This window comes from Petaurus breviceps, unplaced genomic scaffold (genome assembly GCF_028583685.1).
Source record: "Petaurus breviceps papuanus isolate PSGF00001 unplaced genomic scaffold, PetGlider_PUasm1.0 209, whole genome shotgun sequence".
In the NCBI taxonomy this organism is placed as follows: domain Eukaryota; kingdom Metazoa; phylum Chordata; class Mammalia; order Diprotodontia; family Petauridae; genus Petaurus; species Petaurus breviceps.
The window spans coordinates 707,682-722,150 of NW_027185854.1; the positions used below are offsets into that span (position 1 = coordinate 707,682).

Sequence of the window (14,469 nt, forward strand, 5' to 3'; positions counted from 1 at the left end):
AGGCATTTGCTATTTCAAATCTCATCAGTCTAGTTTCAGGAACTCTTGACCTGAGTTTGGAATTAGAATTTTATTATTATTAGGATATTATTAATATTATTTTTATACTACTAGGCAGCAAGGTGGTACAGTAGATAGAGCACTGGGTCTGGAGTCAAAAAGACCTGAGTTAAAATCTGGCTTCTGACACGTACTAGCTGTGTGACCCTGGGCAAGTCACTCAACCCTGTTTGCCTCAGTTTCCTTATCTGTAAAATGAGCTAGAGAAGGAAAGGGTAAACCACTCCAGTATCTTTGCCTCCAAAACCCCAAATAGGGTCATGGACAGTCAGACACGACAGAAACAACTGAACAATAAAAATTATTATTAGATCTCGTGCATAATATTATTAGAATAATTAATAACCCTGACCAAGAGTTTGAGACAAATGTGCGTCTGCCTTGTTTTCATTCAGTTAGGTATTTTCCAGCAGAAGGATTCCACTGCTCATTTACCCCTCCCCTTGAAATCTCTGCCACTCTGGGGATTCAATGTCTTCTCCTGGTCATTCCTCAAAGCTGGTGGTTTTCAGGATACCCCAGTTCAACAAAACAGTCCGTCTCTGTTAGGGCAGTAGAATAAGCTCCTAGAGACATAGAAGGATCGTAATTTGAGGAGAGAGAAGGCACTGATGACTGTTGGGGGTTTCAGGGAAGGCTGCCCTCCTGAGGTGGCACCAGAACTGAGCCCTGAAAGAATGGAGAGATTCTTAGAAACAGAGAGAAGGAGAGAGAGCTTTCCAGGTGTGGGCAGATGCATGGAAGCCCATCCCAAGATGGGCTGTGTTTTACCTGATCAGCTGTGGGGATCCAGGGAAGGATTTTGAGCAGGGCAGTGACACAGTGAGATCCATACTTTAGGAAGATTATTTTAAAGCAACCTCCCAATGTTGAAGAGAGACTGGAGAGAAGAAGAGCCTGTAAGCAGTGAGACTAATTAGGAGCCAAGATCCTGAAGTGATGTATCATTTCCTTCTCTAGATCATTTTATAGATGAATAAACTGAGATAAACAGGGTTAAGTGACTTGCCCACAGTCACACAGCTACTAAGTGTCTGAGGCCAGATTTGAACTCAGGAGGGGAGTCTTCCTCACTCCAGGCCCAGTGCTCTATCAACTGTGCCTCCTTGCTACCCTGAAAATGTGGGGTCAGGAAGACCCAGCTTTGCCCTAGATGCTCACTAGCTTTGTGACTGCCCCTGAACTTCTTGTGGCCCGAGTTTCCTAATCTGCAAAATGAGCATAATGATAATATCTGTCTTCCAGGGTCCCTTTGAGGCTTAGATGAGATGATTCTTATAAAAAAGCTTTGGAAATCTTAAAGTGCTATATAAATGTTAGTTATTATGGTAATATTATTTTGATCTGGAGTTGCTTTAGGTGAGTTTCCACACACCCATACACCTATTGGGACAGCCCGACCTTAGATGGGAGGGTGGAGGTGTTCTCTGGAAGGTGGGGTCTGGTGGGCCTGTGCCACAGGTAGGGAGAGCGTGTCACAGTTCACAGATGCCTAAGGGCCGCTTTCTGAGGTTGGGAATGATTGTTCTTTGGCATTTATGAAAATAGGGCTGAGATTTCCTGCCCGGGCTCATCTGTTTCTTTCCTGTTTTTCCCAAAGGCCTGGCACAATCCATTTTTTTTTGTTCCTGTGTCCTTTGGGCCTTAGTTTTTGGGAAAACCCCTAAAAACCAACAATTGGGGAGATGCAAGATGGGGCCGATATTTTTTTCCGCTTTCCTGTCTTCTCTCAGTTTTCTTTGGCAAGATGTTGCTTATTATTGAAGGAGCGGAAGCTTACCTGCGAGGGAGAAAAGGAAGGTTCTCTGCAGTGATCCAAGGGCCAGTTATGCTCCACAGTGCTTTCTTCTGTTCTCTGATTTTCAGTTTAGTCATTTGACCTCCGGCAAAGGCAGTTCAGGGAAGACAGCTTTTCTTTGCCTTGGCCCAGTTCTGCATTTGTTCCCTGTCTCTGTTCTGCTTGGTTACGGGGCTTGGGGTCAGGCTCACCCACTGATTTGGATGAGGCAATCAGATTGCAGAATCTGACCTAAGGTATGGGAATGGTCTTCTTAACTGTGCTGGATGGAATCAGGGTTCCAGACGCCACCCTGAGGGAGTTTGAATAAAATGCCCCAATTCTAATGTTTCTTCTCTTTTTGGTCTTTTGTAGATCACCCTGCACCTGAAACCCATCTCATCAGTGCACATTCATCAGAAATCTATTGTGTTCCTGCTTAACTCCCCTCGGCCTCTGGTCTGGAAGTTAAAGACGGAGAGGCTGGCTCCTGGCGTCCCCAGGCTTTTCTTTGTAAGTGTTTATTGTTACCCTCTGAAACTAACAATTGAGTGAAGTGATCTTCCCTACTACTTTAGTGAAGTGAGCACTGGATATGAAGTCTGAGGATCTGAGTTCAGATCCTAATTTCTTCCACTTACTAGCTCTGGATCTCAGTTTTCTCATAAAATGCCTGGAGATCCCTTTCCTGCTCCCAAATCTGTGTTTCTGTGATCTAAGCTGGCTTGGATCTTGGGATCCTTAAGCAAGAGAAGGGCAGTGTGGTGCAGTAGAGAGAGAACTGTCCTTAGGACCAGGAAGATCTGGGTTTGAGTTCCAGTTCTGACATATACTGTCTGTGTGATCCTGGGCAAGCCACTTATAAATTTAGGCCACTGGTGTCAAACTCACAGTCCACCAGATGCCAGAACTAGATTTGAATATAATTGGAAAATGTTTAATAACATAAACAAAAGTATAGTACAGTATATGGTTGTTAAATTGTTTTCTAGTTATGGCCAACTCTGCAAAGCCATGTGAGGTTTTCTTTGCAGAGATGCTGGTTTGCCATTTCCTTTTCCAATAGTAGAAGATAGATAATGTTAATTTGTAGTTTTCTAGCAACAACAATAAAAATCTCAGTATGCAGGAGCATAGGGATTGGTTTCTATTTGACTTTGACACCAGTATTTTAGGAAGAGAAAATGTTCTGGTGGAGCCAAAAAAATCCACTACAAATAAAATCCCAGGTCCATTCCCTATCCTTGGACAAGTCTCAGTTTCCTCAACTGTAAAATGAGGGGCTGAATGAACCAAACAATCCCTGGGGTTTCTTCTGCCCTTAAATCTTCTGTACTTGAGAGTGTGTAACTTTCTTTTATGAAGCAATTCCACCTCCACCCCTATTTTCCCCAAAAGATATTAGTAGAAAGTCACATTTCGGGTGTACATTCCTGTAAGGTGTTAGGAAGCCTCGCCAGGCCATTGGAGAAAGTGTCTGTATGTAGTTTCAGTGAAACTGATGGCTAATGAACCCCAGCAGGCCAAGCCATCAGAAACACTTGTGTGGCCCAAGCTTTGATTTCAGCCCTTGGTCTGCCCTCGTGGCACCAAGAGCATTATAAACATTGTAAATAGCCCCTTGATGTGTGGTCTGGGACCACAAAATAAACACGCACGAGACTATCTTATTTTGTCTAGAAGACAGGCCTTCTTTCTGATAGGAGGATTCCTCCAGCCTTTGCCACGGGCAGCACCCCAGTGAAGTCATTTCTGTTTTGTAGGAACACTGCATCTGTGGAGAGATCCAAACATTACCTACTGTTTGTAAATCATGGCCTGTTCATTTGCCAGCACATCCAAGTTTGCTGGTTGTCCTGAATTAGACGCGTTGTTTAGATGAAATTTTTGGGGTATGATATCATGTCTGATGATGAGCAGGATAGCCGCTTTGCACTGATAGCTCACAGTTTCTCTTCGTGGAGATACATGTTCATATTGTTAGCTGTTAGGACCTCAACCTGGAGCCCTAAGCTTTCAAATTTTGGCCCCTCCTACGTGGGATGGAACATAAGGCATCTGGGACAAGTGGAGGTCTGAGCTCTGAGTATTTCTGCCTTTGGGATCTCCCATAAAACTGGCAGTAGGAGACTGAAAATAATTCAGAGTATATTACCTTCCATGTATAGATGAAGTTCAGTTTTGAAAAATCTCAAAGATTTACCAGTTAAGAAAGAGCTTTAATTAAACCTGTGGCTAAAAAGTTCCCCCTTGTAAAACTGCAAGGGGGCCAGTAATCATTTAGTAATTAGAATGGCTGCTCCTTCTAATTACTGTTATATACTCACTCTATGTGGTCGGGAGGCTCATGACAACATGTGTGTGTGCACACACACACACACACACACAACCCTTACTTCCAAAATCCTAGGCAATACTCCACATTTTCATGGTCCAGGGAAAATTTATGTTGCAAGAGGATAAAGTCGGAGCCTGGATCCGTTGGGTTGACCTCTATTTTCAGTAAAAGTATGTTGGCTCAAGAATGTCTGATGTCAGCTAAATTTCTGCATGGTTCATTTTATCCTAACGTTGTAGTTCTGTTGGGAAAGTAGAATTGTATTTTTAATTATAAACAGCTCGGTGATGCCCAAATTCGTGTATGTCCATGTCTAAAGGAGCCATATTAAAAGTAAGAGTCATGTAAATAATAGATTTTCAGAATTGCAAGTGACATCATTGGTCATCTCCAAGATAATCTCCATACCCAATGAGTGAGTGCTCAGCCAGCCTCTGTTTGAAGGGAGAACCCACCACCTTCTACCTGTCCATTGCTAAAACATCATTCCTGACATTGGGCATCTTCTCGGGGCAGTTAGGTGGCACAGCGGGTAGAGTGCCAGGCCTGGAGTCAGGAAGACTCATCTTTGGGAGTTCAAATACAGCCTCAGATATTACTAGCTGTGTGACCCTGGGCAAGTCACTTAACCCTGTGTGCCTCTTCTCTAAAATGAGATGAAGGAGGAAATGACACACCACCCTAGTATCCTTACCAAGAAAACACCAAATGGGGTTGCAGAGGGTTAAACACGACCGAAACGACTGAACAACAAAGCAACTTCTATACACGACTCCCATGTCTTTGCTTTGGAGTCAAGCAGAACCGATTCAGTCACTCACCCCATTAGACAGAATTGTCCTGGTGTTATGGATGATGGCCAGAAGGTGCAGAGACATAGTTTTAGGCTCAACATGAAGAACTTCCCAACCATCTGAGCTGTCCAGATGCGGAGTGGGCTGCCTTGAGAGGCAGTGAGACCCTCAAGCAGGGGCTGAATTCTTTTCCAGGTCCATGTTAGTCTAGAGGTCCGTTCCACCACTGTCTTTCTCTCTTCTTGTTTCAGGGTTGTATTTACTTAGGATCCTAGATCTAAAACTGGAAACCAGTAACTCAGAGTTCAGTCCCCTCATCTTACAGATGGGTAAATAGAGTCTGGGAGGGGAAGTTCATAAATGGAGGGCAGGAAGGGGCTGCAGAGGGAGGGACTTTCCTGAGGTTACACAGGTGGTAAGCATCAGTGGCACAGAGTGGTTCTGGGCCCCCAGACTCCAAAGGCAGAGTTTTTTCCGTCATGTCTTTCTGCTTTCTAACTTCCTTCTCGGAGCATTTACCAAACTAAATGGTGCTTTCAGTAGAATTGGATTTCTCTGACTTAATATTTGTTTAATGAAAAAAAACCCACAGTTTTGTGATAGAGCTGTAGGGGGTTGTTTATTCAGTTAGTCGTGGCTAACTTTGTGACCCCATTTGGGGTTTTCTTGGCAAATATACTGGGATGATTTACCATTTCCTTCTCTGGCTCGTTTTACCGATGAGGAAACCAAGGCAATAAGAATTAAGTGACTTACCCAGGGTCACACAGCTAGTAAGTTTCTGAGGCCAAATTTGAACTTAGGTCCTCCTGACCTTAGAGTACACTAGCTGAAAAAAAAAAGTAAAATAATATAATCTTTGAAAGTTTGAATATTTTTAGTTGTTAGTGGCTAACTGCTTGTGATTAGTTTCTGGACATCTAGCAAGTACTGGCCTCAGATGACAGACAATCTGTTACTGGGAAATGCAAGAAAATGTCTGATCATAAACAGAGGTGGACTGGTCACGTAGTGAGAAGGAAGACTGCCAGCTGGACGGCCATGGTGCTGCTGTGGTGGTAGAGCAATAAGCCAGTATTGACTGCCATAGATTATAAATCTTAAACTATCTAGAGAAGGGTCTACCTCAGATTGGGAAGACTGACTTACTGTAGCAGCTAGATGGCTTGGTGGATAAATAGTTAGGAAGATCTAAGTTCGAATTCTGCCCTAGATACTTTTAGCTCTGTGACCCTGGGCAAATTTTTCATCTTCTCAAAGTCTCTGAATTGACTTTCACCCCAAATCTGTGATCCTGTGATGATGAGTAACAGCCTGATATCTGTTCTTGTCTTTGGATTCTTGTATAGGGTTATGGCCAAAGGGACGTGACCTTGTCATAGATTGTGAAGGGAAGGGGATAAGCATTTCTGTTGTGCCTGTTATAGCCAAGAACTGGCATATTTACTATCTTACAACAACTGTGTGAGATAGGTGAAGTTGAGGAAACTGAGGAAGACAGAGGTTAAGTGACTTGCTCAGGGTCACATAGCTAGGAAATGTCCAAAGCTGAATTTGAACTCAGGTCTTCTTGACTCCAGGCCCTACGCTCTATTCATGGAGTCACCTAGCTGCCCCAGTATATACTTAATAAACTTTAAATTGAGATAGAAAATGGCACTAATAAGCCCTTTATCTAAAATGATAATTGAAGAAATCAAGAGACTATTGAGTTTATTTTTTAATAGTATTTTATCTTTTTCCCCATAATATATCAAGACAATTTTTAACATTCATTTTTATAAGATTTTGAATTATAAACTTTTCTCCCTCCCTCCACTCCCCCTTCTGAAAATGGTAGGCAATCTGATATAGGTTATACATGTATTATCATGTAAAACATTTCCATATTAGTCACATTTGTGAAAGAAGAAACAGATCAAAAGAAAAAAAAAGACATCTCAAGAAAGAATAAAGTAAGTGATAAAAATGTGCTTTGATCTGCATTCAGCGTCGATCACTTCTTTATTTGGATGTGGATAACATGAGTCCTTTGTACTTGCCTTGGGTCATCGTGTTGCTGAGAAGAGCTGAGTCTTTCATAGTTGATCATCACACACTGTTGCTGATACTGTGTGCGATGTTTTCCTGGTTCTGCTCATTTCACTTTGTATCAGTTCGTATAAGTCTTTGCAGGTTTTTCTGACATCAACCTGCTCATCCCCTCAGATCCCAATGTTTTTGCCATCACAAAAAGGGCTGCTATAAATATTTTTGCACATATGGGTTCTTTTCCCTTTCTTAGAGATCATTGAATTTAGAACCAGAAGGAATATTAGAGATTTGTCCTCTAGTCCAGGCATTTTACAAATCTGCAAACTGCAGCCAACTTGTTCAAGGTCGCTAGAGTTCTTTTTCCAAATCAGTTTCTATGGAGCAAAACTAAAGACCGCAGCAATAAATAATGTTTGTTATAGTTAACCATTGGCTGCTTCATATTAATTTGTAAAGTGTAGGGCTTACATGGTGCTGAGACATCTCCCTTTGACCACATCTCAATTACTTTAGAAAGGTTTGGTCCATACCGCTGTCATCATGGGATTTGACTCGTAGCAACTCTCACACCCATTTCTTTGGAATTCTCTGGAGGACGATAATATTTCAGCATATTGAGAATCTGTCACTTTTTGGTGTGGGGACCCCTTCCACTATCCATTGATGTGATACTGTCTCTGTATTCCTGCCTTAATTCAACAAATGTTCCTTGAAAATCATGCTGGCCAAAAAATTCTTTATCCTTTGCCAACCTGGTGTTGACTTGCCTGAACCTACTTAGGCTGGCCCTTGGATGACAAGGTCCATCATTGGACCTTGAAAGACTTATAAGCGATAATCTAAGAGTAGATTAATTTAGATCTGGAAGGAACTTCAGGTGTCATCTAGTTCAACACCTTCATTTGATAGATGAGGAAACTGAGGCTCAGGGAGGTTGGTTAATTTGACCACAGTCACACACACAGATATCACAGCATTTGAACCTACATCCTCTATCTCCAAATACAGTGCTTTTTCCATGGAACCACCATAAGGGAGCCTTTGTGATCAGAATGGAGCTTTAAAATTCTAAGACACCTGATGCCTATATCTGTTTTCAGACTCCCTTAAGGAAACTTAAGGATAACCATTTCCTTCCATTTTATTTTCTTATTTCTTTGTTGCCAGTAAAAGATACTGGAACATCTGTTTCCCATTCTGGGTCTCAGATCTGCAGATAGTGAGTGAGGTAAGACTTCTCAAACTTGGCCTTGTTGTCTTTTTTTTGATAGAGCCATCCTTCTCCTCTTTCAGAAATCAGTGTCAATTTGAAATAACATCGAATATTTTTTTTGTGACAGTAGGACCCAAGGAATCCTGCCATGTATATATGTATTACACATACATATATACACACATATATACATATGTGTGTATATGTGTGTGTGTATAACTCGGGCCATATTCTTCAGATCCAAGTTTAATAGTGTTGTTATTACCTTTGGGCACATCATTCAGTGTGACTTTGGGCACATCATTTAATCTTGCTGACTCTGTTTCCTCAATTGTAAGTTGAGGGGTTTGGACTCGAAGGCCTCTGGGGTCCTTTCTGGCTATCGATCTATGGATTTATGGCCCTACTCATTAAATGTATTTATTTTGCTTGGAGACCTCAGGAGACCCATAGAAGAGATGAAGATTGAGGTACAGACTTACTCAAGATTATTTAATGAGTGGTACAGAGAAAAAGAGGACAGAGAACTTGATTTTTCTGTCTTTGGTATTTCCTTCCCCCATTCCTCTGCACCCTGAAATGTCTTATTGAGGTGTGGATTGAGGAGCGGATAAATCACAGAAACATAGACTTTGAGAGTTGGAAAGGACCATGTTGTCCAACCCATACCTGAAAGGAATCTCTACTACCCCACACTCAGCAAGTGGCTATCCAACCTCTCCAAACCTCCGAGGAGGGCAGCCCACCCCCTCTCAAAGCAACCCATTCTATCTTTAGATAGCTCTGATTGTTAGAAGGTCTCTCCATCCTTGTTGTCTCTGTTTGACTCATTTCAATAGCTGACCATTGTTTCTGGTTCTGCTCTTGGGACCATAGTGAATGCTTTAAGGAGACTGTTTTGGTCTGTAATGACATCTTCTCTTTCTGAGTAGATTCATGTTTTACTTAGATAGATGAAAAAAAATGGACTCTCCAATTTTTACTTCCAAACTTCAAAAAGGAAACCTTTAAAAATGAGGTGTGAGGGACTTATTAATGGAGGGAAGACTTGTGTTTGGTGTTCTCACGACTCACAAAGGGTGATATCTTCGGATAAGTTTTATAGACCCAAAGGAGAACTAAAATCATATACCATACTATCATTCCTTTTAGGGATTTTTCTCTCTTTCTTCTTCTTTTTCTTCTTCTTCTTCTCCTTCTTCTTCTTCTTCTTCTTCTTCTTCTTCTTCTTCTTCTTCTTCTTCTTCTTCTTCTTCTTCTTCTTCTTCTTCTTCTTCTTCTTCTTCTTCCTTCTCTCTCTCACACACGCGTGCGCGCGCACATACACACAAACACTCTACAGTATTTCTCTTCTGCTAAATCTTGGAAATGCTTTTCACTTTTCCAAAATATGGGGAAGAAGGAGCATGTGGGGCAAAGAGAGGTGGAATTTTGTTTCTTTCTGCCATGTGCTATTCATTTATCCAGTTATACTGGTTACCTAGGAAGCAGTAGCAGCCTGAAGATTGATGGTAGGAGTTTTGGGCAGAGTTTCCAGTTGTGGACTTTTTGTATATGAAATACACACACACACCACAAAATAAAGGGACAGGAGGCAAACTTAGAAGTGATTTATAGATTGGAGAGTTAAAAATTTCATCACCTGATGGAATCAGGGAACCAAACCCCACCCTCCCCTTCTTAAAGACCTAAGTTGGGTTATTTTGAAAATACCAAGTTAAAAAAATCATTCGGAAAAGTTATGTAAGAAACTGTTGGCTGCTGAGGTCTCATCCAGCTCTAAATTCAATATTCTGACCTGGACTGGAAGCCGTTAAAGACGCTAGGAAAGCAAATACTGGGCTTTCCTCCTAAGTTCTACAGCTGGATGGTGTTTTAAGTCTGCTGAGCCCTTTAGATACTTATATACTTTTACTATAGCCCTGTGAGTAGGTGCTGTTATCATCCCCACTGTGAAGGTCAGAAAACTGAGGCTCATAAAGGATAAGTGATTTGCCTAGTCACTTAGCTAGTAAATGTCTGAGGTGGGGTCTGAGCCTGGACTTTCTGACTCCAAGTCCGTGTGGAACGTGTTTATCAAAGCTGCTAGAATGTAGGGTCATAGGATCAATCCTCAGTTTAGAGGTAGAAGAGGACCTTACAGATCACTGAATCCAAACCCCTGGTTTTACAGATTAGGAAACTGAGGCACAGAAAGTCCTGAGTCACGTTACTAGTAAGTTTCCAAGGTGGAGTTTGAACTCAGCTTCTCTTGATTCAGAATCCAGTGTCCTATCTGCTGCGCCAAGCTGAATCTAGTGGAAGAATTAGAATTCTCTTGAGGTGGATCTCACCGCCTGGGAATGGCCTGGCTTTCAAATGGCTATATTTAGCCTGACTGGTCATAACAAACCATTCTAGCAAAGAACTCAAAAACAAAAACAAAAACAAAAAACCCAACCCTTTTGGTCCAGGGGAAATGAAGGAGACCCACTGAAAGAGATAACCAAGACTGGGAACCCCAACATTTGTGAAAAGGGTGCAATTTAAACCTATCAGTAGCAAATCTTTGACCAATCTTTCCGATGTTATTTTTTTTTATTTAATTGACTTTTCTTTCTTATGTTTCTTTTTAAACCGTCTCTCATTGTTTCAGGCTTTAGGGGCATGCCCATGATGAACAGGTTTTCTATCTTTGGCTTTTCCACTAGCATTCTGTGTTTGCAAAGGAAGATCCAACTTAAGCTCAGTTGGCCCCTGGAAACTGCACAATTGGGTTCCTTGGACCAGCAAGAAATTCTGAAGAGGCCTTTGATGACACTTATCTTCTGATTTTGGAGCAGGTCTCTAGATTAGGAGAGTTTAATTGACCTATGTACACTTTTTGACTGGGTTGAGGGGATAGTGTTTAGAACAGAGATTTCATCAGTGGATCAATTTAGGGAACTCCTGGCATAGAAACCCTCTTCATTGATATAGATAGGCAACTTAAAGTTTTAAAACTTTAAAAACTAAAACTTAAAGTATTAAAAAGTGACCTGGGACCCTGAGAGGTTGTTGACTTGTTTGGGGACACACAGCTAGTCTGGGTCAGAGGTGGGATGAGCTTTAGTCTTCCTTGTTTAGAGACTGACCTCGCCTTCTATCCTCTGCATCATGATGTCTGCAAAGAGAAAAAGATGATGCTGAAGGTTAAGTAGGTAAACATGTCGATTAGGGAGCAGGAACATCTTCTGGCTGTCACTTTTGGATTCCTGACTTTGTATGTCCTTTTCTAGCAATTAATCATTGAAGCCTGTGAAAATAATTTCTTTTCCCTGGGATTCCTCAGGCTTTTCACTAAGCAGATTGGATGAGGAAGCAGAAGACCTGAAGGTCTAGCTATGGCTTGGCCATGAACTCCTCATGTAGTATTAGGTGCCTCAGTGTCTTCATCTGTGAAGGGATCAGAATGAACTAATTAGGTGCCCTGAACCTTTTTTGTGCAATGGACTTCTTTGGCAATCTGGTGAAGCCTATGGGCCCCTTCGCAAAATCAGGTTTTTAAAAGCATCAAGTAAAATTCAGAGGATTATTAAAGAAACCAATTATGTTGAAATTCAGTTAGTATAATACTTTTTAAAAATGTTTATGGTTAGAACAAAGTGAAGAATCACTGGATGAATACATCACTAGATAAAACTAAGTTTTTTGATGCTGTGAGATTATGATCCATTAAGGCAAACGAAAGTAGAAACTGGCAATGGTTATGTTAAGCTGCCAGAGACAAGACCCCGTTCAGCAAAGTTCAAAGAAATATTGAGTTAATATAGTATGAATAAAGTGCTGAACTCCATTTCTGTGCTCTTGGCTTTATGTTAGAAACAAACCAAAATCTTATCCTAATGAGGTTAGACAATATGCCCTCAAAAGTCCTAAACTCTGAGACTGTGTGAAAAAAAAAACAAAATTAATACCAGGAATGAGCCTGGCAATTAAAAGCTATTTATGCATTTCTAAGAAAGGGAGTGGGAGGGGTGGAGGAGTTTGAGGAGGCCAGGGATGCCAAAATCTAGTTTATTCTGTTGCCTTTAAAAAAAAATATGGTCCAAACATTTCTGGGTCTCTGCCATGGAACCACAGGCAATTCTATGGGCTGCACTGGAGCTTGGATGACTGACAAGACTGTAAAGCAAGTGCTGTGTGTTTTCCTGTGCCTTGTATTTAACGGGAAATCAGAAGGCTAAATTTCCAATCAGTTGTTAAATGGCCCCAGATGTGCACCAAGGGCTGGGCAAGGATGAGTGTGAGTGGCGGAGGGGACCTAGAAAGCCAGCACCAGCAGCAGTGGCTAAAGAGTAAGCTTATATACCAGGCCAAGTAATAGGCCAGTGAGGTTCTGGTTTCCAAAACTGTGCTAAGAATAGCTTCACAGGCTATTGGTGAGTTTCCTCATGACGGGTTGGGGGGAAGCTGGTTGAGTTAGGGAGAGGAGAGGAACTCTTTCTGTGGGTGCCCTCTGTTGTTTGTCAGTTAGAAGCCTGGAAATGATTTATTCCTCTTGGATTTCTTCTTCCTTTTGGCAATCATTTTACTTTCTGGGTTTAGAAATAATTTAAAACAAGTATACCTGTTTTTATTTAAAACATGCAGCGAGGTCAGCATGGTGGTTTATGTAGAGGTTCAGGTCTATGGGTTTTGCAGCTCATCAGCATTATTATAGAATCATAGACCTAGCGATGGCAGACACTCTAGGGGCCATCTATTCCCACCCATCCATTTTATAGATAAGGAAATGGAGAACCACAGGGGATAAGTGACTAGTCCAGGGTCATATGGTATCATAAAATCTTCTGTCTAGAGTTGGAAGCGACCTCAGAAACCATCTTTGTAAAGCACCTTATAAACCTGAAAGTTCTTTTTATAAATGCTAGCTATTTTAAATTAATTATTACCCATGTCAACCCTCTTAACTTTCTAGATGAGTTGAGACCAAGAGAGATTAAGTCACTTGCCCTGGGTCACACAGAATCATGGAGTCAGAGACTTAGTATAGTGTCTTGCACATAGTAGGCACTTAATCAATGTTTATTGATTGATTAAGGCAGAAGAGACCTCAGAGATCAGCTAGTCAAACCCTGCCATGTCCATCACTTTTTGATAGTTCTTACTGAGTCTCAAAACACTATCTCATTTGCTCCTCATAATAAGCCTATAAAGTAAGGACTAGTGTTAACACTTGTTTTTATATTGCCTCTATTTCCCCAAGTATCTCTCCTCCTTTTCTTTCCCAAAAGCTGTCTCTTATAACCAATGGAAAAAAGAAAGGGAGGAATAAGATTTTACCAAAATTAATCAATTTGTCAGCCAAATTAGCCAGCGTATTATTGTCCTCAACCAAATACTTGGTCCCTGCAAAGCAGGGGAAGTATGTTCTCTTATCTCTTTCAGTCCAAGTTTGATCATCATAATCGCACGACATTCAGCTGCTTTTTTTTGTTCTTTTCATTTACGTTACTTGGACTTTGGCTTTTCTGGCTTTGGTGACCTCCCTTTGTATTGGTTCCTATGCACTGGTCCTCTAACTCCTAATCTAGCAACTTTCCACAGTTCAAAAAAAAAATCACCCAATGACTGGCTGGGTTGGTCCTCAGATGCTTATTTTGCAGGCTTTCGCAGAGACAGTGCTCCCTGGGTGCGCTTTTCAAGAACCTTTTATGCCACTGTGAGGCATTTCTGTAAGTCTTTAATTAGATGTCCCATCTGGGATGGTCACATTTATCTTCTTTCTGTCCTGTCTCCCCTCTGCCCCTTCCATTTTAACTTCCCGTTACCATCATCAGAAAGACTATTGTTAGAACATGAAATTTGTGGAGAGTTAGAATGACCCCCCCCACACGCACACACAAACAAAAAACCTTTTGAAGGGGAACTCAGAGAAGATATCTGAGCATAAGGACCAAAGACCTGGCAAACCAGTCTTGCTTTCTACTTAATCAGGAGCCAATCCCCATAAAAATCCAAGGTGTCCGATGCTCTGATTTGGGTTTTGACAGATCAGTGTTTTTACTGTGTAAGTTTCCTTTGGAAAGCAAAGTTCACGACTGAGCATTTTGAGATTGGTTGTTTTCTATGTCTCCGATGGGCTGATGACTCAGGGTCCCTTGTGTTATTTTGGCACCATACATTGTTATTTTGGAGGACACTTATCTAGTGGTTTTAGTGGCTTGTTCTTAAGAGTCTTAATGCCTAGGGACCTCATCCTTGGATGAGTCAGGGTCCATCAGGGACCATA

The 14,469-nt window shown here is 41.5% G+C and overlaps 1 protein-coding gene across 1 annotated transcript in view; it reads left to right on the top strand.

Annotated features, from left to right (window-relative positions):
* The window catches only part of LOC138165480 (transforming growth factor beta receptor type 3-like), a 229,004-nt gene that overhangs the window by 135,133 nt on the left and 79,402 nt on the right, over positions 1–14,469 (top strand). Inside the window, exon 4 of the mRNA XM_069093845.1 lies at positions 2,213–2,350. Coding sequence (XP_068949946.1) covers positions 2,213–2,350 — 138 coding nt within the window. The remainder of the gene's footprint in view (positions 1–2,212; positions 2,351–14,469) is intronic.